At 50.3% G+C, this 22392-nt stretch overlaps 2 protein-coding genes across 2 annotated transcripts in view; one reads left to right on the forward strand and one right to left on the reverse strand.

Annotated features, from left to right (window-relative positions):
- The window catches only part of COL4A2 (collagen type IV alpha 2 chain), a 206709-nt gene that overhangs the window by 36734 nt on the left and 147583 nt on the right, over window positions 1-22392 (reverse strand). The window contains exons 19-27 of the mRNA XM_033177281.1: window positions 20241-20351; window positions 19257-19406; window positions 12799-12891; window positions 11333-11496; window positions 8099-8171; window positions 7901-8007; window positions 3279-3480; window positions 2822-2881; window positions 1777-1833 (exon numbers count right to left, since the gene is read on the reverse strand). Of these exons, the coding sequence (XP_033033172.1) occupies window positions 1777-1833; window positions 2822-2881; window positions 3279-3480; window positions 7901-8007; window positions 8099-8171; window positions 11333-11496; window positions 12799-12891; window positions 19257-19406; window positions 20241-20351 (1017 nt within the window). The remainder of the gene's footprint in view (window positions 1-1776; window positions 1834-2821; window positions 2882-3278; window positions 3481-7900; window positions 8008-8098; window positions 8172-11332; window positions 11497-12798; window positions 12892-19256; window positions 19407-20240; window positions 20352-22392) is intronic.
- Window positions 7122-13335, forward strand: COL4A2-AS2 (COL4A2 antisense 2). The gene is made up of 5 exons (XM_033177283.1): window positions 7122-7226; window positions 11957-12152; window positions 12524-12560; window positions 12649-12711; window positions 12878-13335. Exons 1-5 carry the CDS (start codon window positions 7155-7157, stop codon window positions 13116-13118), a joined length of 609 nt encoding a protein of 202 aa, XP_033033174.1. The 5' UTR covers window positions 7122-7154; the 3' UTR covers window positions 13119-13335.

Below are 22392 nucleotides of genomic sequence, written 5' to 3' on the forward strand. Positions count from 1 at the left end.
TGTAAAGTGGGGAGAATGACTGCCTGCTTCATGGGGATGCCATGAGGACTATGAGTTGACTCTTCTCAAACACTTGAACCCTGCTTGGCCCAGTGTGTGGGCTCCAGAAGTGTTTTCTAATTGAAGGGTTGAGGTTCCTCACCAATGTCACAAAACCCAACTGCCACGCTTTTTCATCCCCGTTCCTGGCGTCTGGGGAAGGGGATGTGATGCAAATCCACCCTCCAGTCTTGGAAAGTGGTGTGCAGACAGTGGGAGTGAGAGGGAGGAGTGGACGGGAGGCCAGCAAGGGGCTCCCAGCAGTGGGGGCCTGGGCGTGAGATGGAAATAACTGGGCATGGCTGGGGGAGCCCCAAAGCCACAGAAACCCACACTCGGACCGCTGAGGCTTTCCCGGTGACCGGCCTTGGCACACGGCTGTGGTCTGGGTGTGTGTTGAGCATGCTGGCCTCTGGTTCTCCCTGACCATCTGAGACATGCGGAGTTGTCACCATTTTGGGGGTTGCTGTATGAGTGACGGTGTTGAAATCCATGGATGGAATTAGACCGGGGGCAGGTCTAATGGAATGCGGAAGATACAAGTTCAGTTCTCAGAAGACAACACAAGGAGCCTTTACCTCTCTGCTCATGGTGCAAATGATACCTCTGCATTTGTCCTGTGGTTCCCAGACCCTGTGATCATGGTGCACTCCGCAGACGCCCTTAGGCGCAGGGCACACAGAATGCGTCTGCCCACTTTCCTAACTCTCAGTGCTGTTCGTACTACACTGGTGTCACTCTTTACAGTTTATCACGGGAAGTGGTGAGGGCATGATTTGTGCAGCAGGAAGCATCTAGAACGCCTGTCTGCACTATTCGTCTTGCACAGGTGGGGACTCAGTTCCAGAAGGAACAAGTGAGAACAGCTCTGGCTGTGTCTCGTGCTTGCAACACTGTTATCCACGTGATGTGCTTCCCTGGTCCCATCACAGGCCGAGTGGAAGAGACATCCAAAGGGGAATTCCCACCGCCCAGAGAACTCGCTTTCCTTAGGCTGATGGACACAGGCACAGAGCCACCTCTCAGGCTCCAGCCCTCCTCTCCTGGCTCTGTGTTCCCCGATGCTCACAGGCCCACGGAGACCCTGGAGCGCAGGGCAGCAGAGTCTGGGTGTAGGCAGGGGATCCCGAGAGCAGTGGTGGCTGGCCAGGGCCCCACCGCCAACACTGGACACGCCATCTCTGAGAAAGCACGGATGGCCCTAGGCATGGGCTCTGTGAAGAGCATCTAGACTCTTTCTCATACGGGCTGGGAGATGGCCTGGACCAGCAGACAGAAGGCCAGGTTCTCCCAGGTGCTAGAGACACACACTCTAGCCTTGTTTACTCCTGTTTCCTGTCAGTCAAAACCCAAAAGAAAGAATCCTCTCCTGTAAGTTCTTTCCCTAGATCCTGGGATGGAGAGGCATAAAATGAAAATACATAGAGGTACAACCCCTTTCCAGTCCTAAACATAAGGCTTCCATCTCTGCCCCTGGGGGTGTTCCCCTGTGACCATGGCTGAATTTTCTCTTGTAGCCGGGCCCCAACTCAGTGTCAGCTACCAGACTCCTTTTTCTATAGTGGCAAACGACAGTGGCTCCCCACAGGTGCAAGACCAGTTTGTGCTGAGATGCTGGACACGACCATGTCTGGGACGGGGGATACAAGATCAGAGGAAAGATGCGCGAGGGAGACACAGAAGCGTGAAGATGTGGGAGGAAGGCTGGGTGCACTCTGGGTTCCCTCTGTGCATTACCTGAGGGTCCTGGGGGTCCTGGCAGGCCTGGTAATCCCTTGGGCCCTCCTACACAACCTGGGGACAGAAAGGAGAAAAGATGAGCCCAAGCAATCCTAAATTCTGAGTCTCACGACCTTGGGGATCCCCAAGGTCAAAAGCTCGAGCCGTGCAAACCGGCTACCATTCTGGGATCAGAGTAACTGAATGATTTAATTCATCTTGGTTCTGATGTAAATACAAGTTTAATTTCATTGTGTAATGAAATCAAAATATTCATATAAAATGCAAACTAAGCCAGTCTAGTCAAATAAAAACTGACACTGCGCTGGCAAACAATTGAGTCCCCCCTGCAGGGCAGTAGCCTGGGTGCAAACCGAGTTAATCCGGCTGCTACCCTGCAAGTCAGTATGGATGCTTTTCTTTTGTCTGGAAGCGTCTATCAGCGATGGAGATAGCCTGCGATTTCAAAATGAATTATTTGACTTCTCCTTTGGGACTCTGTCTCCTTTCAGAGTGAACCACAGCAATGAGACACCTTGCAAAATTAAATCAAGGCTGCAGGCACTTCTGGTTGGTGTGGCCGGGAGCAGGGACACTCCAGCTGGGGTACTGTGCTGTCTGCCCTTTGTCTAAGAGGCTCTCTTGCAAGAACAGGTACTCTTGGAGCTTTCTTTTGTCTGTGAGCCTGGGAATATGGACCAGGCTCCCATCTTGGCCTGATATCCTGGCCACCGTCTGTGTTCTGGGCTGGGCTCAGCCTCTTCTGCCTGGACCCTCCTGGTAGCACACGTGCCTGTGGAGCTGACTTGGAATGCACTGGCACTTCCCAGTGAACAAGGATTTCTGATGAGAGGGGACTGGTCAAACATCCCTCCGTCTCTACCAGGTTGTTATTCATGCAACGTATAGTGTTCACCAGGCCACTCTGCTAGTGCCGTGGAAATCAAACGTGGCTTGCACATATTATTAATATTTCTTATCCCATGCACACTGCACGAGCATAACCAGCAGACCAACGGAGAGTTCCCTAGTGTCCTAAAGCCACCTGCACCTCCCAGAGTACCTGGCTGGATGGCCTCCTGTCTGTCACCTCCAATGGGCCTTTTCACATCTGTGTCACAATCTGGGGGGAAGACAAAGGACAGGGTGAGGCAATTTTGAAACAGGTAAGACTGACTGGCTCGTGTGGGGTGTGCACACATGTGAAGGTATGTGTGTCGCGTATGTTGCTGGAGGGGGCAGGAAGGCTGTGGTGTGGGCAGGGAACGGGAAAGCCATCTCTGAACTTTTGGGCAAGCCTCTATCACTGCAGTCCTAGAGGAGAGGCTGCGTGTTCCAACTGCTGAGGGGAGGCTGGTGGGGGCCCAGAAACCCCATAGCTGGGTCATCCCTTGTACATGTGAGAACAGATGAGGCCAAACAGCATCCTCATCTGACTCTCCCGGGAAACGTCCACACTGACGAAGGAAAGCGTGGAATGTCTCAGACTGTGAAAGGTAAACAGGAGGATTCCTTCATACCTCTTTGTCCTGGGGTCCCTGCGGGGCCAGGAGGGCCCGGGAAGCCTGGTGGTCCAGGTAAGCCGGCGTCTCCAGGGAAACCACGCTGGCCTTTGAAGCCGGGAAGGCCCAGTCCTGGGGGACCCACTTCTCCCGGAGTACCTTTCGTTCCAGGTATTCCTGGATAGCCTGCGTCCCCGGGAGGGCCCTTGATGCCATCGCCCTGTGTGAAAATTCAGTTTATTTCTTAAAATACATACTAATGTTAAAGATTGCATCGACTTCCCTGTTTCCTTTCCCATTTCCTGGAATCCTGAGCTATGGATCCAGAACAGAAAGACAACAGAGATGAACAGGAACCTGCTGCCACGGTCAGCCAGGTCACAGGAGCCAGCGACAGACTGTGTAGCAGTCTAAGCAACGCCACAGAAGCCGGTTCTGGAAGTCATGTGCACACGCTTGAGCATTTCTCTCTTCCCACCCGCCAGCTCCCTGCCTGAGCCTGGGCCTTCATCCCCAGAACAGTGAAGGCCTAGGCTTCTGTGTTCTACTGCGGATGGAGGGAGAAACACGTGATTTTGTTGTTATAATTTAGCATCGGTGAAATGGCTCCTATTCATAAGGGATGCTACGTTGTTAAAGGAAAGGAAGCTAATTTGGACAAGGAAAGAGGCGTGTGCCTCTCAGAAGTCAGGAGAGATTACAGGATTGGGAATGGAGAGGGGCTGCCCTGTGGAGGAAAGCACCAACTAGGGGGTGCTGGCGGGAGGTGCAGGGATGGGGTGGGGAGGCCGGCAGCAGTGATGCTGGTGTGATCTGTGCACACACCACGGCCCGGCTTGGTGCTGTCCCTACGTGCTGCTCAAACAGCTGTGCACATAAACCCCAGCCCATCTGCCGAGGCATGGGATGCGGCTGGGTGTTCTCACTACCACGAGGCAGCTGCTTATAACAAATCAAACCCTGCTCTCCACCAACACCACAGCCCCTTCCTTGTCAAAGGCATGACGGAGCGGGACAGGGACACCAGTCCAGCCCTATTTATGGGACCCTGATTAAGTGGTGCACCCCTGTGTTTTAGCTTTTTTTCACAGGGGAGGGGGACACAAGGCTGTTGTAGAGATCACAGGGCAGATGCCCCAAACTCAGTGGACAGCAATGGGGATAATGCCACTGGAAGGTGGCGAGGGCAGGATCATGAGTTTTCTAAAGTCAGAAGTTGACATGCTTGGCTTAGAGATGCTACCAAACAAGGAAGGCACACAAGCACTATGAAAAGCCCCTGCACCCCGAGAATGGGAAGCTGAGGCTGCAGGGTTCTCCCTGACCCTAACCCTCACCCCTACCCCTACCGCTGCTCCAACCACCCGCCCCCAGCTGGGCTGAGACTGGCAGCCAGGCTTAGGAGCCGCAGGGGTGGGTGAACCCCAAGGCTGGACAGGTGCACCTCCTGATCACCAACTTCATAAGGCACCAACTCCAGGGAAGGCCACCACTGCTGTAACAAATCCAGACTCAAACGGACCACACACACACACACACACACACACACCACACACACCACACACACCACACACCACATACACACACACACCACATACACACACACCACACACACGCACACACACCACATGCACACACACCACATACACACACACACACCACATATACACACCACACACACCCCCACACACACACCACATACACACACACACCACATACACACACACCACACACACATACCACATACACACACACACACCACATACACACACACACCACATACACACACACCACACACACGCACACACACATGCACACACACCACATACACACACACCACATACACACACACCACACACACATACCACACACACACACCACACACACACCGACACACATACACACACACATTACATACACACCACATACACACACACACCACATACACACACACACACACACACACCCCCACACACACACACCACACCACACACACCACACACACCACACACCACACACACACCACACACACCCACACACACCACACACACCACACACCACATACACACACACACCACATACACACACACCACACACACGCACACACACCACATGCACACACACCACATACACACACACACACCACATACACACCACACACACCCCCACACACACCACACACCACATACACACACACACCACATACACACACACCACACACACATACCACATACACACACACACACCACATACACACACACACACCACATACACACACACCACACACACACACACACACATACACACACACCACACACACACACCACATACACACACACCACACCACACACACATACCACACACACACACCACACACACCGACACACATACACACACACATTACATACACACCACATACACACACACACACCACATACACACACACCACACACACACACACCCCCACACACCACATACACACACACACCACACACACACACACCACACACACACACCACACACACCCCCACACACACCACATACACACATACACACACCCCCACACACACCACATACACACACACACACACACCACACACACACACGAGCACACCACACACCACATACACACTCACCACCCCCACCCCACATGACACTGAACAGGCCAAAGACTGTTCCAACCACAGGAATCATCACTCATCCTCCTCTTCTGGCTAAAGTGACCAATTATGGCTTTGCCTCTTATTTAACCCTGCTGCCTCCCAGACAAGATTTTTAAGACACTCAATCATAGAATTATCTGTGTTCTCTGGCCCCCCAAAACTGCACTTAAACTGTAAAGATGTGGACCAGGTGTGGTGGCTCATGTCTGTAAAACCAATGCTTTGGGAGGCCAAGGCGGGAGAATCGCTTGAGCCCAGGAGTTTGAGACCAGCATGGGCAACATAGAGAGAGCTCATCTCTGCAAAAAATTTTTAAAATATTAGGTGGGTGTGCTGGCGTGCACCTGTGGTCCCAGGTACTCGGGAGGTTGAGGCAGGAGGATGGCTTGAGCCCAGGAGTTCAAGGCTACAGTGAGCTTTGATTGTACCACTGCACTCAAGAGTGTTGCTACAGACATGACCCACATTAAAACTAGAGAAGACATGGGTTATGGAATGAGGCAAATAAGTTGCAAACAGAATTCAGGTGTGAGGCTCTGAGGAGGAGGAAGAGAATTATGAGTTCAACTATCCTCCCATGATGCTGAAGTCGTTTTTTTTTTTTTTTTTTGAGACGGAGTCTCTCTCTGTAGCCCTGGCTGGAGTGCAGTGGCCGGATCTGCAAGCTCCGCCTCCCGGGTTTACACCATTCTCCTGCCTCAGCCTCCGGAGTAGCTGGGACTACAGGCGCCCGCCACCTCGCCCGGCTAGTTTTTTGTATATTTTAGTAGAGACGCGGTTTCACCGTGTTAGCCAGGATGGTCTCGATCTCCTGACCTCGTGATCCGCCCGTCTCGGCCTCCCAAAGTGCTGGGATTACAGGCTTGAGCCACCGCGCCCGGCCGATGCTGAAGTCTTAACCCCCAGGACCCAGACATGTGACCTTATTTGAAAATAAGGTCTTTGAGGGTACTCAAGGTCAGATGAGGTCTTTAGGATGGGCCCATTTCAATGTGACCACTATCCCTATAAAAAGAGGAAATTTGGACCCAGAGACAGACACATTGAGAGGACAGATGATGGGAAGACACAGAGAGAAGACAGCCATCTATAAGCCAAGGAATGCCAGAGCTCCCAGAAGCCAGGAGAGAGGCAGGGACAGATCCTCCCGCACTGTCTCAGAAGGAACCAGCCCTGCAGACACCTTGATGTTGGCTTCCAGCCTCCAGAGCTGTGAGACCACACATTTCTGATGTCTAAGTCACCCAGTCTGTGGCATTTTGTGACCTCAGCCCCAGAAAACCAGTACAAAGAGCTTAAAGAGGCATAGGCTTGGTGACCAGAGGGAGGAAAATGGAATCTAGACAATAAAGACCTGAGAAATAAGGTTGCAGGGTCCTTCTGAGAAGGGAATGCTCCAGAGCTGGCAGTGGGAAAGGCGTGGTGGCAGGGGAGGCTCAGAGGCCGGAGGGTGCACAGGAGGGGGTCTTGTCTCCCTCCGTGGCCGGAGGGTGCACAGGAGGGGGTCTTGTCTCCCTCCGTGGCTGCCTCCCTTGCCTCTGACCCCAGCCTCCCCCGAGGAAACGATGCTGGGGTCTCTGCAGGCTACTAGATAACCCCTCCTTCAACACCAGTGTGTGTTTGTTGCAAAAATGAAATTGTATATTTTATGATTTACCTTGGAAAAACAGGGTTCTGTCACCCATTTTAGAATATTCTACTTTTTTTGGGTGGGGGGGGTCTTAGTCTGTTACACCATGACAAATATTTGCTCATTGACTTCTAAATGTTCACTTGGAGCTTGGCTTCCAACTTCATTCACCATTTCCTAAAAAATCTGATTTCTGCTCGTTAAAAATAGAATGAGCAGAATGAGCAACCTGTCCTATGCACGGGTTGGTTCAGTGCTCGTGTCAATACTGTTTGCTTCTTGGGTGTTTGGAGAACCTGAAGGATGAAGAAGAGAGGACGGAGCTGCCGCAGTTTGTGGCTACTCACGGGAGGGCCTGGGAGGCCGGGGAATCCATCGAGCCCCTCGCGGCCTGGGCTGCCATCATCACCTTTCATCCCGGGCACACCTGGGACACCGGGCTGTCCCCGCTCACCTGGAAAGGGATTTGCACGTGAAGCTGCCCAGGCAGGCACCCACAGGAAGGCTCAGTGCCCCAGGAGCCACATGGCCAGAGAGGAACTGACCTTTGGTCGTGATTGTTCTGGAATCTCCTTTTGCTCCTTTGGGCCCAGGAGCACCAACGTTGCCAGGGACTCCCTGTGGAAAACAGACAAAAAAATGTCTTCCTCCTTCGTACTGTGAGGGCATCTGAGAAGATGGCTGGCAAGCTTTTTCATCTCACACAGCGGCAGGCAGTCACCCGTCCCCAAGCCGAGCGCCACCCGAGGAGCACTTTCTGCGATGCTGGACACGTCCCTATGCAGCTTCCCAGTGTGGGACCACTGGCCGCAGTGGCTGTGGAGCACTGGAACTGTGGATGGCAGGACTGAGGAACCGGATGGTACCTTTTCTTTAATTTTAAATAATTACAATGCGTCTGGGCGCAGTGATTCACTCCTGTAATTGCAGCACTTTCGGAGGCTGAGGCGGGCGGATCACTTGAGGTCAGGAGTTCGAGTTCAGCCTGGCCAACATGGTGAAACCTCATCTCTACTAAAAATACAAAAACTTAGCTGAGTGTGGTGGTGGAATGCAGTGGCAGGCGCCTGTAATCCCAGTTACTTGGGAGGCTGAGGCAGAAGAATCACTTGAACCCGGAGGTGAAGGTTGCAGTGAGCCGAGATCTTGCCACTGCATTCTAGCCTGAGTGACAAAGCGAGACTCTGTCTCCAAAAATAAATAAATAAATAAATACAATGCAGTGGAAGTAGCCACAGGTGGCTGGACAGGGAAACCCAGCTCCTAGGCCCATCTTCAGTGTCCCTGGGCTCTGCCCAACGGTGCAGATCTGTAGGCTCCAGCCCGGGGCAGCTGAATCATTGCCTTTGTGTCCACAGAGGCCCCAGGGATCCACGGGCTCAGCGCCTTTTGAGAAGCGCTGAACTAAAGGTCAAGGTGGCTTCCTCTACACCACGGCTGTTTAGGAGCCAAGCAGGTTAATCCAGGTACGGAAGGTAAAATTTTGTGATAATATTGAGAACAATAAATGGTATTTAATAGACAAGTGTTTCCTGCACTGAGGTTAAGGTTGGAAGAAAAAGATACTTTAGAGAGAAGCTGCCTGCAGGGATTCTCGAATCGCAGCCTGGAAAATGGCGTCTAGCTCTTTCCACGATGAGCAGGGTACCCGTCAGGGGAGTGTTTTCAAATGTGAGCTGTGCTAGCTTTTGGCATATCTTGGGTGACACTATTTCCAAGAATATGGGAAGGTGTGGAGTTGCTTTAATTAAATGGAATGTTGCAAGTGATTGGGAGTTTCCCTTCTCCTAGAAAATTCCGCAGATTCTTGATGTATTTAGTGCTTTGCAACGTTACTTTAGAATCTAGGAGAGTTCCTCACAGACAGACCAATCCCAATCAATCAATACACGCTGGTTACATGGATGGAGGGATGGACTTATTGACCCACTCCCACACTTCAAGCACCCTGCCAGAGTCTACCAGCACAAATATTAAAAATAAAAAAAAAAAAACCCACCACCCAAAAAAAACGAACCAAAAACTCGCAGATGGTCTCAGGTATTCCCACTGCAGTGGGGTTTCCAGACACACAATCACAGCAATCAGTGCGGGACACCAGCCACAGCCAGAGGCATCTGAACAAAAGTTCTGTGGACGTGTGTGCTCGGAAGGTTTTAGACATTTCAGGGGCACAGAATGGGATCCATTTGGCTTCTAGGAAATATTCGGTCACTTTTTAAACAACTGAGGATCCTACTAGCTTTGCCATTGGTATATTTGCAGTTCTCACCACATGCACTTTTTCTCAATACTGGAGTCACTGTTACTGCTAGACAGCTGTGATTCGGAGACTGTATCCTTTTTAAGCTGGGATAAAACAGAGCACCCACTATTTTTTGTTAAATTTTCCTGTTTGTCTTCTGAGAAAACCTAGGGCCTGGATCAGCAAGGTGCCCGGGTCTCATTTTCACCTGCACAGCTCCGTGCCATGAAGCAGTTGGGAGTCATGACCGTCAGCAACACGGCTCTGCGGGGCTGCAGTTCTCTTACCTGCTGTGGACTCAGATCCGTTACATTTCCTTGGCCAAGTGTCCGGACCAACTGTTTTTCCTCTATTGCTGAATATGCAAAATAATGAACTTTTTGCTTTATAAATTTCCCAAAGTTCTTTTTTGAAGTTAAAAAATCAACAAAAAGTATAATTTATTCGTCTCCATCTGAAATTCACTTTGAACTCTTTGGTCAGCTAAAATCTGCCACGGAAGAAAGGTCTGCTGCAGGTGATCTTTTCATAAGGCACAGAATAAAGGCACGAGCTGGTGTGTGTGGGGTCCACACCTCCACACAAGCACATGCATGGTTTAAAAATCAAAAGGTCTTGCTTTTTATCAGGTGAAGGAAGCCTTCCAACAATGCTAAATCAGGTCTTGCTCAACTTGAGAAGGTGAATATTTGATAAATAAATAATGTCTTTTACATGAAAAATGATAGATTTTTGAGATATAATTCATATAGCACAAAATTCACTGTCTTAAAGCATAAAATTTGGTGATTTTTAGTATTTTCACAAGGATGTGCAACCATCACTCCTATCTAATTCCAGAACATCTTCATTATATCAAAGAGAAACCCTATACCCATTAAGCAGGTACTCCCCACCCCCATTCCCACCTGTGGCAGCCACCAATCGACTTCCTGTTTCTAGGTTGCCTGTGTGCACATTTCATAAGAACAGAATGAGAGAGCATGTGACAGCACACATCCTTCTGTGTGGGTCTCAACCCCCAAGGCATAGCATGTTCCGGTTCATCCACAGTGAGGTATGGATCAGCACCTCGCTCCCACGTGCAGGTGAGCGCTATTCTATTGTTTAGATGCTGTATAGATTTAGTTGATCCATTCATCAGGTGATGGACATTTGGACAGTTTTCACCTTCTATTTTGAACAATGCTGCTCTGAACATTGGTGTATGCGTGCTTGCGCGGACAACTGCTTTCAAGTCTCTTGGGGATGCACCAGGAGTGGCATTTCTGGGTCAAGTGGTGACCCCCTGTTGAACTCTTTCAAGAGCTGTTGGCTGTGGTTCCCACAGCAGCACCCCTTCTCAGTCTCACCAGTGGACGTGTACAAAGTCCACCCTGGAGTACGCGGGTTTTTTGAATGGTTTAGCCATGCCTTGGGTCCATGAGTGTTACTGGTCTGAAGCTGTATAAACTTAGGAGATAAAAGGCAAGAACGGGACATCTGGGGAGGCCTCAGAGTGTCTTGCCAGCTTCATGATGAAATTGTTCCTCACCTTGAGCCCTGGGAACCCAGGGAGGCCGTGTTGGCCGGGGTCTCCTTTGTCCCCTTTCCTCCCCGGCTCCCCGTTGATGCCTGCAAAGCCCTTGGGTCCTGGCAGTCCCGGAGGACCTCTGACAGGTTCGTCGCCTTCTGCACATCTGCAGTCCCCAGCGTCACCTGCAGAGGAGGGAGAGGAGGGTCTCCTTGTTCCGCATTCCTCTCAGCGTGGCGGGGAGAGTGGGGCACCGCACTTGGTGCTTTATGGACACTGCCTGTTCTGATGGGCACTATGACCCCCATTTCTTAGATGGGAAAACTGAGGCTCAGACTAAGCGACTCAAGTGTTCATTCACAGTCTCGTGGGGTTCAGAATTTGACTCTGATGTTTACTAAAGATACTTAAAAACTGGGACCACACTCAGAGGCGTAGGCTGAGTTGTGGGGAATGTGAAGGAGGTTAAGGAACTCAGCACTCGGAGCTGAAGATTACCACCACTGGGCCTGCGGGCTGAGGGCAGGAGCTGGCTCCAGGGAGCTGTCAGGGAGGGCAAGAGCCCTGGCCTCAGAGGCCAAGGTCACCAAAGGTCATGGCTGAGCAGGGAAGACATGCCTGACCTCTTCCTCTGTTTTGCCACAGCTGAACCCAGGGAGCCAGGCAGCAAGGGAGTACTATGCTGGCAGCAGGGGTTGGCCTCCCCAGAGCAGAGATGGTGCCCAGTGGGGAGGCCCCGCTTCCTCCAGGTCCTGGGGTGCCTGCTATCAGGTCATGCCCATCCACAGTGGGCTGCTGAATGCACCGCACATCCCACATATGCCAAAACGGCCATGGCGTGGTGAGTGCCAGGAAGTGCCCTGCCGTGTTCCGGGAGGGGAGAGCGGAGCAGGAGCACACTCTGAACCACACCGGGCCCACAGAGCCTTACAGAGGATGGCCTCGAGCTAGGGGCAGAGTTCCTGAGCTGACTGGGAAGGGTCAGGTGCCAAGACCACAGGTTCCAAGTTCACCTCCTCATCAATGGGAAGGGAGACCCAGGCAAGCCACATCACCCCACCGAGTCTCAGTGGGACCAGGGATGGCGACTATACCAGCACCTTGCCACGGACAGAGCTCTCTACAGACCACTGTTACAATGCCTTGGGGCTGAGCCCTTGAGACATTACCTGAGTACAGCCTAAGAAATAACTGTTTTCCCTTTTAACCCAGTACAGGACTCAGCATCGGCCTCAGTGCTGCTAGGAAGGTCAGTGAAGAGGATAGAGAGCAGGGACGGTGAGCCTGGGGGCCGACTGCTCAGACAGCACCGCTGGCTCCATGCGACTCCCTCTCAGTGTCATCACCATGGGGACAGGAGGTTGGGAGGGACATGCAGGTTCATTTTCATCTCCAAACACGTGAGTGGGGGATGGATTTCAGCTTGTTAGGTGAGGGAGTCGGAAAGGCCAGGCTGTCCTTATCCCATCCCTCCCAGATGTTCTTACCTTTCCATCCCTTTGGTCCGCGGGCTCCAGGGGAGCCGGAAAGCCCAGGAAAGCCTGGTCTTCCTTCTGCTCCTTTCAGCCCAAACAGGAAGCCTAGAGAGACAACCACAGATGCAGGGCATCAGCCCCATGGATGCCTGGGGTCCCACACAGACGCAGGGCATCGGCACCATAGGTGCTTGGCGTCCCACCCAGTTGTGGGGCACCAGCATCAAGGACAACCAGGGTCGCCCCCAGACACAGGGCACGGGCACCACAGAGACGCCTGGCGTCCCATCCAGCCCAAGGCTTTCAGCCAAGCCTCCCCAAATGATCCATAAACCCCAATTCCATAAATAAAAGCACATTTTTTCAAAAGAAAATGTAGACTGTTTTGTGGCGATAGCCTTCAGGGTTGGGAAGAAATGTAAGAGTCTGCAAATTTAGTTTTTCCATTAAAGTATAGGGATAACAATTATTCCTTTTGAGAAACATTGAGTCCAAAGAAAAGTTTCGATTTTTTGATCATGTAACTTGGATTCCAAGACTGCTACTCACTTCTGGTTCCCCCAAAAAAATTTTTAAAAAAAGATGAACTCAGTTTCCCATTTTGATCTTTTTCTGCTATAGGAATGGGGGCACACGTGTGCATCCCCCCAGAATAGTTTCCTCTTTCCTGCCTCACATGCACACACACGGAGTTAGCATAACTGTTATGCTAATTAAATCTTGTGGCCAATCTGGATTCAGCATGGTCAACCATATTGGATGACCTCACCCACCACCTTCCCTTTCTAACCCTCTCCCCACCAACTCCTGCAGGGCTCAATGATCCAGGCGGGGGCATCCCTGATGGCTGACTGTGCAAGAAATGAGCTCTTAATGCCAGCAAAGTGTGCACCGTGGCATTGGAAAAGAAGAGTGCCATCTTGTGGCAGAAGGAGGGTGCACGTCTGCAGGACACACGAGACGCTGCTGGGGGCAGGCTCTGTAGGTGTGCCCTGCAGCAATCTGTCCTCCTCACTGTTCAATAATAGGGTGAGAGCTCCAAAGGGCAAATGGCACTCCCCCCAACAAATTAAAAGGCATGTTGCTATACACACTACATGGAACCTGAGAGGAGCAGGGAATGAGGCCATTACACACAGGAAGGTGAGACAACTCCAACTTTAAAGAACCCAGCTATCGGCTTGGAAAAGAGCACGGGAGTTTGCATGTCAGAGAACTGCCAGGTGAGGATAAACGTCTATGAGAACGAGGACACAGATACTGTCCCATGCAGTTTGCTCACTGCACGTTTACCATAGCTCATTCATTCGTTCGCTCATCAAACACTTATCCTGTGCCTATGCTGTGCCAGGCTGTGGGCTAGGTGCTGTGAGTATACAACTGGAAACGAAACCGACGGACTCTCATGGAGCTTACAGCTTAGATGTGGAGATACACATTAAACACACAATGTTGTAAACACACTAATGCGGATTTTCCAATTATGGCCGGTGCTGTGAGAACAGGGGAAAGCAGCAGGGAGAGGCCCAGTGAAATGTTTTGGGGGTAGTCAGGAGAGTCCTTTCTGAGGAAGTGATGCTTAAATTAAAGCCCAAAGAATAAAAAGGAGCCTCCGCAAGTGGGGAGCAGGAGAGAATACTCCAGAGCGAGGAAGGGTTTCTAAAAGCCCTGAAATAGGGAGAAGGCCAGCGCCCAGAGGGTGGTGAGTGAAAGGCACATTTGCACAAAGGGAGGGGAAGAAACCGGACTTGGCTTTTATCCTGAGGGCAGTAGGAAGCCATTAAAGGGCATCAAGGACGGAGGCTACATGGTCTGCCATGTGGGTCTGCCATGTAGACGACGGGCTGGCGAGGGGAGGAACAGTGGGTGTCATCCTAGCAGGCTGCACAGGCAGTGGTGGTGGAGAGCAAGGGCATGCACAGCATTGGAGAGGGGGACCCGCCAGGATGTGCGAGGGAGCCAGTACAGAATGGGTGAGGTACGCAGAGCAGCCCAGGGTTCTGCTGGAGCTTCCGGGTTTGTGCAGGGGGGTGAGGACCAAGGGAGAGGCCTGCGGGGTGGCAGGGGATGAGGACAGAGGAGGCCCAGAGCTGCATTTTGGACATGGAGAGCTTGAGGCATTTGTGAGACACGTGAATAGGGTTGACTCTGTGTCAAGTTAATGGTTTCTGTTAGTAGCTCAGAACACAGAACAGGGCGGGAGAGGAAATGAGTGAGTGACCAGCACACACTGTGGGTACTTTCATCTGGAGGACGAGTTCATCTAGGCGGGGAGTGGAGGGAGGGGCAGGGACTTCAGGGGAGAGATGTCGGGGGGCAGTAGGATTTCCCGGGAGTGGAAGGGAGAAGACAGCGTCTTCAGGGGGAGACGCGGCCGCACCCCACACTGCTGGGGACACAGGGTGACCGGTGACCAGGTCAACTGCTGTGTCTGGTCAGTCATGGACTTCGTGAGTTTTGCTCTATGTCTCCAAGCTCTGCCTGTGTGTGATGAGACATGCAGTGTCACAGGTAGAGAAATTTAACTACACACTTCAGAGACGTCAGCACTGTCAATCAGACACGTCATTCATTCAGGACAAAGAGCTTGTGGGCGCACCTTACAATGGAAGCATTGGATGCTTTGCAAATTTAGTCCCAAAGGCACACAGTGGCTCTCTGAAGGTGACAGCCTTCCTCTGCCCCCTGCTGCTCTCTTTTTCTCTAATATATTAGTCATATTAAATAACTCCTATAGAATAGCAGTGTGTCTCTTAGATGTTTGCAACATGATTTCCACAAAGAGCCCCTGGCCAAACAAGCCAGGCCTATTTTGACTTCCTCTACAGTGGAACAGAACTTCCCGGAACTCAATTCAGCTAACTGAACTAGAACGGGGGGAAGCAAAATATTTCACCCAGAAAGAAAACTGTCTTCCTGGTTTGATTTTACTGGAGCTGCAAAAGACTAAAAATTCTGGTTTGCATCAGTAGCAACCTATAAAACAGGACGAAATGTAGTTAACAAGAGAGGAATCTAACAATTTCATTCCAGGAGAAAAGTCAGAGAACTCCATAGGAGTCAAGGTCATTTCTACTAAACTACAACCACACACACATTCTCCAAAGGCCATTACGGTGGACTACTTTTTGTATAAGAACTTGCTTTAAAAATGTTGATTTGGAAACCACGTGTCTCACAGGGGTGACACATACAATTAGAGGACTTAAGTTGTATGCTTTTAACATGTGCAGCTGGTAACACTGATCTGATACCATCCCATTCATTTCTTTACTTTCCTCATCAGCCTACAATATGGATCAGAAATTAAATTGTTCGCAGTTGACTTATGCTAGTAAACCACGGATTTACTAAGCAAGACTTGAAAAGCAAGATGGCACATGCCAGTGACTTTATCAAAATGGAATTTAGTTACAGGAATAATGGCAACGTTAGCCTTTGATCACAGTTCTTTAAAGTGGAATATTCTTTTCTTTTTTTAAAATTGAGATGGAGTTTTGCTCTTGTTGCCCAGGCTGGAGTGCAAAGGAGCGATCTCGGCTCACTGCAACCTCCGCCTCCCAGATTCAAGTGATTCTCCTGCTTCAGCCTCCCGAATAACTGGGATTACAGGCACGCACCACTGCACCTGGCTAATTTTGCATTTTTAGTAGAGATGGGGTTTCACCATTTTGGTCAGGCTGGTCTCGAACTCCTGACCTCAGGTGATCGGCCCACCTCAGCTTCCCAAAGCACTGGGATTACAGGTGTGAGCCACCATGCCTGGCCATTAAAGTGGAATATTTGTATGCTTTTGTTTTTAACATGTCACGTTCTGCTCCAGAAAAAGAAAACTCAAAAGATACCATTTGCTTAGGAAATATAATGCTCATAGAAATTTAGCCCTTATCACAGTAGTCCAGGATAATAAAAAAATTTAAAGGCCAGGTGTGGTGATTCATACCTGTAATCCCAGCACTCTGGGAGGCCGAGGTGGGAGGATCACCTGACCTCAGGAGTTCAAAACAAGCCTGGGCAACATAGTGAAACCCCCGTCTCTACCAAAATTACAAAATTAGCCAGGTGTGATGGTGGTGCTTGCCTGTAATCCCAGCTGCTCAAGAGGCTGAGGTGGGAAGATTGCTTGATCTCATGAGGTGGAGGTTGCAGTGAGCAGTGACCATACCACAGTACTTCAGCCTGGGACACAGAGCAAGACCCTGTCTCAAAAAAAAAAATAATAATAATATAAAAAATAAAGTTCACACTGCTCAGACTCTTTGGCAGGTTCATGATCCAGGGAAATATCTGCACCTAAAAATTTTCAAAACAATGTGGGAATATGTGGATTTTCATTAAGTTAAAATTTTACTTTAGAATATAAAACAGACACACAGAAGTGACTACTTTGTTTGTTTTTTTGTTTTTTGTTTTTTTGAGACGGAGTCTCTCTCTGTCGCTCAGGCTGGAGTGCAGTGGCGCAATCTCAGCTCACTGAAAGCTCCACCTCCTGGGTTCACGCCATTCTCTTGCCTCAGCCTGAGTAGCTGGGACTACAGGCGCCCGCCACCTTGCCTGGCTAATTTTTTGTATTTTTAGTAGAGAGGGGGTTTCACTGTGTTATCCAGGATGGTCTCGATCTCCTGACCTCGTGATCCACCCGCCTTGGCCTCCCAAAGTGCTGGGATTACAGGCGTGAGCCACCGCGCCCAGCTGAGTACTACTTTTAAAATAGAAGAAATTGCCTCTAATAACTCCAGTGATTTTCCTTCTAGATATGTCAGAGAAGTCATCTTCCAAAAACAATTAAAACAGAGGCTTTGAATTTGACCTGTAACTGAAACCAAACACTGTCCATTAGCAAACATGTTTTTCCTCCCTGAAGGTAGGAGGCTATGAGAGACTATTAGGAGCAATGTCAGGGAGTTTAAAGTAAACTATTTTGGAAAGAAGAGGCAGTTAATTTTTGGTCAACGTCACATAGAAAGAGACTATGACCTCTTGTTTTCTCCCAATGTCTCCTATATTCGCTCTTACGAGAGAATGAAATGCTCCCATTAGGCATTTCACAACATCGAAAGCAGGAGTGTCCAATTGTTTGGCTTCCCTGGGCCACACTGGAAGAAGAATTGTCTTAGGCCACACATAAAATACACTAACACTAATGTTAGCTGGTGATATGGTTAGGTTTTGTGTCCCCACTGAAGTCTCATCTTGAATTGTAGTTCCCTAATCTGCAGATGTCATGGTGGGGACCTGGTTCACAGGAGGTAATTGAATCATGGAGGTGGTTTCTACCACGCTGTTCTCACGATAGTGAGTTCTCATGATATCTGATAGTTTTATAAGGGGATTTTTCCCTCTTGACTCTTCACTTCCCCTTCCTGATGCCATGTGAAGAAGGACATGTTTGCTTCCCCTTCTGCTATGACTGTAGACTTCCTGAGGCCTCCCAAACCCTGTGGACTGTGAGTCAATTAAACCTCTTTCCTTCATAAGTTATCCAGTCTTGGGTATGTTCTTATAGCAGCGTGACAATGAAGTAATACAGCTGATTATCTAAAAAAAATTGCAAAAACGTTTTTACAAAGTTTATGAATTTGCGTTGGGCTGTATTTGAAGCCGTCCTGGGCCGCATGTGGCCCGTGGGTTGGACAAGCTTGGTCTTTAAAGCATAATTCTCTGAATGCTGAAGCTGAAAGAACAGCCTTTTCTGATAGCAAGCCCCAAGCGGGACTGCATGTTTCCCTGCCGCCTGAGACAGATCATTCTCAACTCAAGCTGAGTCACCTAACGTTATAACCTGAAAGAGCATCTTTGCTGATTCAGGGATGCACTACCGGGTGGCAGGGGGTCCACACTCCTGTGCCTGCTGGCTTTATTGACTTTCATGGGCATTTGTCTGGGCCTTGGCCAATAGCTGTCACTTATTTTTGCAGATAATGCAGCCATCTCTTTTTGTCACCAGCTACTCTCACCTGTTCAGTTGTAGCTTTGTTCAGTTCTAGCTTTGACTGTACACGGGCTGAGAAGGCAGATTATCAAGTTGGCTTAAATATGCTGGGGTAACAGAGGACAGAGGCTGCCAGTCAAGGGTGAGGCCCCCACCCTGGATTAGGTTTGTGGAATGTATCACCCCGATACCGAGGCAGTGATGTCAGCTCCCATCTGTTTCCAAACTGCACAGCTCAGATGTTTCGCTGAAGGACGGATGTCACCGAAGCTGCAGCAACTAAACCTCACTGTGTGGCATCCATGGGGTTGTGATACTTACAGGCTCACAGGGCTTTAGTTACCATCCCCAGCTTCTGTGTGGACTCCAGAGAACACCCACTACACCCTAATCTACCTGGATCCACCGCACTGTAATCACTGGCCTACTGGATTCGTTCACAGAGTGATTTAGCAGAGAATTCCAAATCACCTCCGGTGGGGACCAGGCTTCATCTGAACATTAGCATACACCCTCCCTTTCGTTGCCCTCCACTCACCATCAGGTCCAGGTGGTCCAGGGAGCCCGGGGGCGCCTGGAGGCCCTGGCCTTCCATCAGGTCCAGGTGGGCCCGGGTAGAGCGCAGGGATGCCGGGGTCTCCGATGAAGCCCTTGGGTCCCATCTCACCCGGCAGGCCTCTCCTCTGATCTGAAACGAAACAGCATTCACCTGCAGCGTGAGTCTCCCATACTATACCGCTGCCTTTGTGCTCATGCCCAGGGGGGCCCACCGGCAGCACTAGCGGGCTTCATGGCCCTGTCAATAACTCCGATGGGTAGAAGCCGTTGGTATAGTTCACTATCATTTTTCTTTTCTTTTTTTTTTTTTGAGACAGAGTCTTGCTCAGTCACCCAGGCTGGAGTGCAGTGGTTGGATCTCAGCTCACTGCAAGCTCCGCCTTCCGGGTTTACGCCATTCTCCTGCCTCAGCCTCCCCAGTAGCTGGGACTACAGGCGCCCGCCACCTCGCCCGGCTAGTTTTTTGTATTTTTTAGTAGAGACGGGATTTCACCGTGTTAGCCAGGATGGTCTTGATCTCCTGACCTCGTGATCCGCCCGTCTCGGCCTCCCAGAGTGCTGGGATTACAGGCTTGAGCCACCACGCCTGGCCTAGTTCACTATCATTTTCAACATTAAATACACCCCTCTCCTTGCCCCTCAAATAATGGCTTGATAGTTGTGATCAACACTGGGCAATGGCACCTGATAATTCTCCATTCTCTTCCCAACCCACTGGTGGAAGCAGGCCAGTTACTCATCGTGGCACCACCTAACCTAGTTGGGGAGCTACTGTCGTGTGTGCAGGGGTTCTGTGAAGGCGTCCAAAGCATGTGCGTGGGGCTCCTTGGAGTCGCTAAGACTAGTCAGTGGGGAAAACTAACAACAACATAGCTACGTCGTCAAGGAAGGCTCCCTTGTGTGTGCTACGACCTCAGCGCAGGTGCTTGGGGTCTCCGGTGTTGCTATCATGAAGCCACATTACCTTCATCTCCGATGGAGAGGCCAGGGGGTCCTCGGGGGCCCGGGTCTCCTGGCTCACCCTGGCTTCCTGGCTCCCCTTGGGCCCCTGGGAATCCCGGGTCACCTCTGGCACCTGGAAGCGAAACAAGTCCCACAATAAGAACAAGACCGTGGTCTACGGATCGCAGCTGGTGTTCGCTTTTTCACTGACTACATATTCACCAAATGCTCCATATGCTGTGTGGGGCCTGATGAGGAGTTAAGATGGCTAATGCATGGGGTGGTCTCTTTTTATACGGGGCTCATTCGCCAGCAGGGGAACAGGATTAGTGAAAATCGGGTGAGTCCAAAGCTCGAATAAAGAAGGAACTGATGTGGTTGCCAATTTTACTGGGCGAGGAGGCCTCACTTCCCTGAACCCCACTCTGCCCCTCGACCCCAGCTTTAACCCCATTGGTTTTTTATTCTCATCCCTGCCTGCTGGATGAATAACAAAATTCGGCTTTTACAAACTTTCACCCCTGAACAAACAAAGACAAAGTGGCATGGCTATGTTCCTTTGCTGTAGAACACATTTTTTCTAGAATATAACTGGGAAAGATAAGAAGAAAAAGAAGAAATCATGTAGGCATTAGGAATTTCTAGGAAAGCTTTCACTCTGCATGCCATCTTACGAAGTTCCTTAAAATAAGGAGAGGGCTTGCTAGGCATCACACTGAAGACGCACATGTAAGGGACAGAAGGCCTGACTTCCGTGTATGGCATCTCCTGTGTGCGCAGCTTCATGCCAAGTGTGCAGGGGGCTACGCTCTGCAGCCAGAGGCCCTGGGCCTGAAACTGGCTCCTCCACTTAAATGCAACCCTGGGCAAGGAACTCAAATGCCCTGCGCTTCCACCTCTCCCTCAGCAAATGGAGCCAAGTCCATCTCCACCCCGCAGGGTCACCTGGAGGGGTAAACACACTGAAAAGTACAACTAGCACAACTTCGAGCATCTCCTGGCATGCGGTGCGACCTACACACCTGTTAGCCATTGTCATGATTCCATAAAAAGAGACGACACTGAAAGCCACAGATCTCACTTGGTTGGAAGAATAGCAAGATTACTTTTATTTCTAGTTACCTTGGAATCATTGAATACAAACCCCTCTCTCCTTTTTGCCTTTTGACAAGTTCATGCAATGTTACCTTGAAAAAGATACGTTTACTGCCTCTTTTCCCTGAGGGAATCTGCTGGTTAGTCAACCTTTGACTTCAAGAAACCCTGGAATGTGAGTCAGTCAGATTCCAGCTCACCATTAACTGGAATGTTGTCCGGCAGAAAAGGCGGCAGGCAACCTCCGCATTTCTGAATCCGCTTGTGGGAAAAAGTGCATTTTGAAAGCACCCGCCTTTGCAGTGTGATTTCCAGGAATATAGTGCGGTGAGAAGGGAGGGGCTGGTGAGAGCTAGGCTCTCAGTCAGCCACATTTTTAAAAATGCAAAAGAAACATCGCCAGCATTAATTTAAAAATTATGTTCCTAAAACTTCAAAGAGAATATTTCCATTTTACCAAAATCAATAATAGTGAGTCAAGTCAAATGGGGCTCATGGCCCTTTTTAGTGGGTCTCAGTTTGGCAGCCTCATGGGCGCCATGGATGAGGCAGGAAATGCCAGCTTCACAGTTAATGGGCATCACGGAAGCTGAGCATGGATTTCAAAATATCCCCCTTCATGGCTCCACGCCTCCCCAAACAGACATCTCAGGGGCTCCTCGAGGCACTGCCCGTGTCTCTGTTCTGTCCTGTATGTATTTTGATCAGCATAGGATGAAGACATGCAAAGCCGTTATCGAACTGACAGAGGGCTCGTACCTAAGCAGGGAGGTGAACTCTTGACACCTAGGCTTAGAGGACAGGCAGACCAGGTGAGCTGCTGAGTTCAAGAGGTAAACTCTGTATTTAAAAAACCCTACCCCTCCCAATGCCTGTCTGATGTACGTTTCGGCATGTTGTTCACTCACACAGTCAGGCATTTGCTGAGCTCCAACTCTGTGCCTGTCCTGTTCCAGGCACTGGGAATACAGCAGTGAACAAGACAGGCTGAAATGTCTGTCCTCATAGAGCTGCCTATAACACGGGTAAATGATCCGCAAAGATATATACGCACGATTACTAGGAGGAGGTTCTCGAAA

The sequence above is a fragment of the Trachypithecus francoisi genome, unplaced genomic scaffold (assembly GCF_009764315.1).
Source record: "Trachypithecus francoisi isolate TF-2019V2 unplaced genomic scaffold, Tfra_2.0 Lachesis_group18, whole genome shotgun sequence".
Taxonomy (NCBI): domain Eukaryota; kingdom Metazoa; phylum Chordata; class Mammalia; order Primates; family Cercopithecidae; genus Trachypithecus; species Trachypithecus francoisi.

Coding starts and splice junctions, on each gene's coding strand:
- COL4A2-AS2 (XM_033177283.1), top strand. CDS start 7,155: ATGTCTAAGTCACCCAGTCTGTGGCATTTTGTGACCTCAGCCCCAGAA. Junction 7,227..11,956: donor AGTACAAAGAGCTTAAAGAG/GCATAGGCTTGG, acceptor GTTTTGCCACAG/CTGAACCCAGGGAGCCAGGC. Junction 12,153..12,523: donor GCCAAAACGGCCATGGCGTG/GTGAGTGCCAGG, acceptor CTTTTAACCCAG/TACAGGACTCAGCATCGGCC.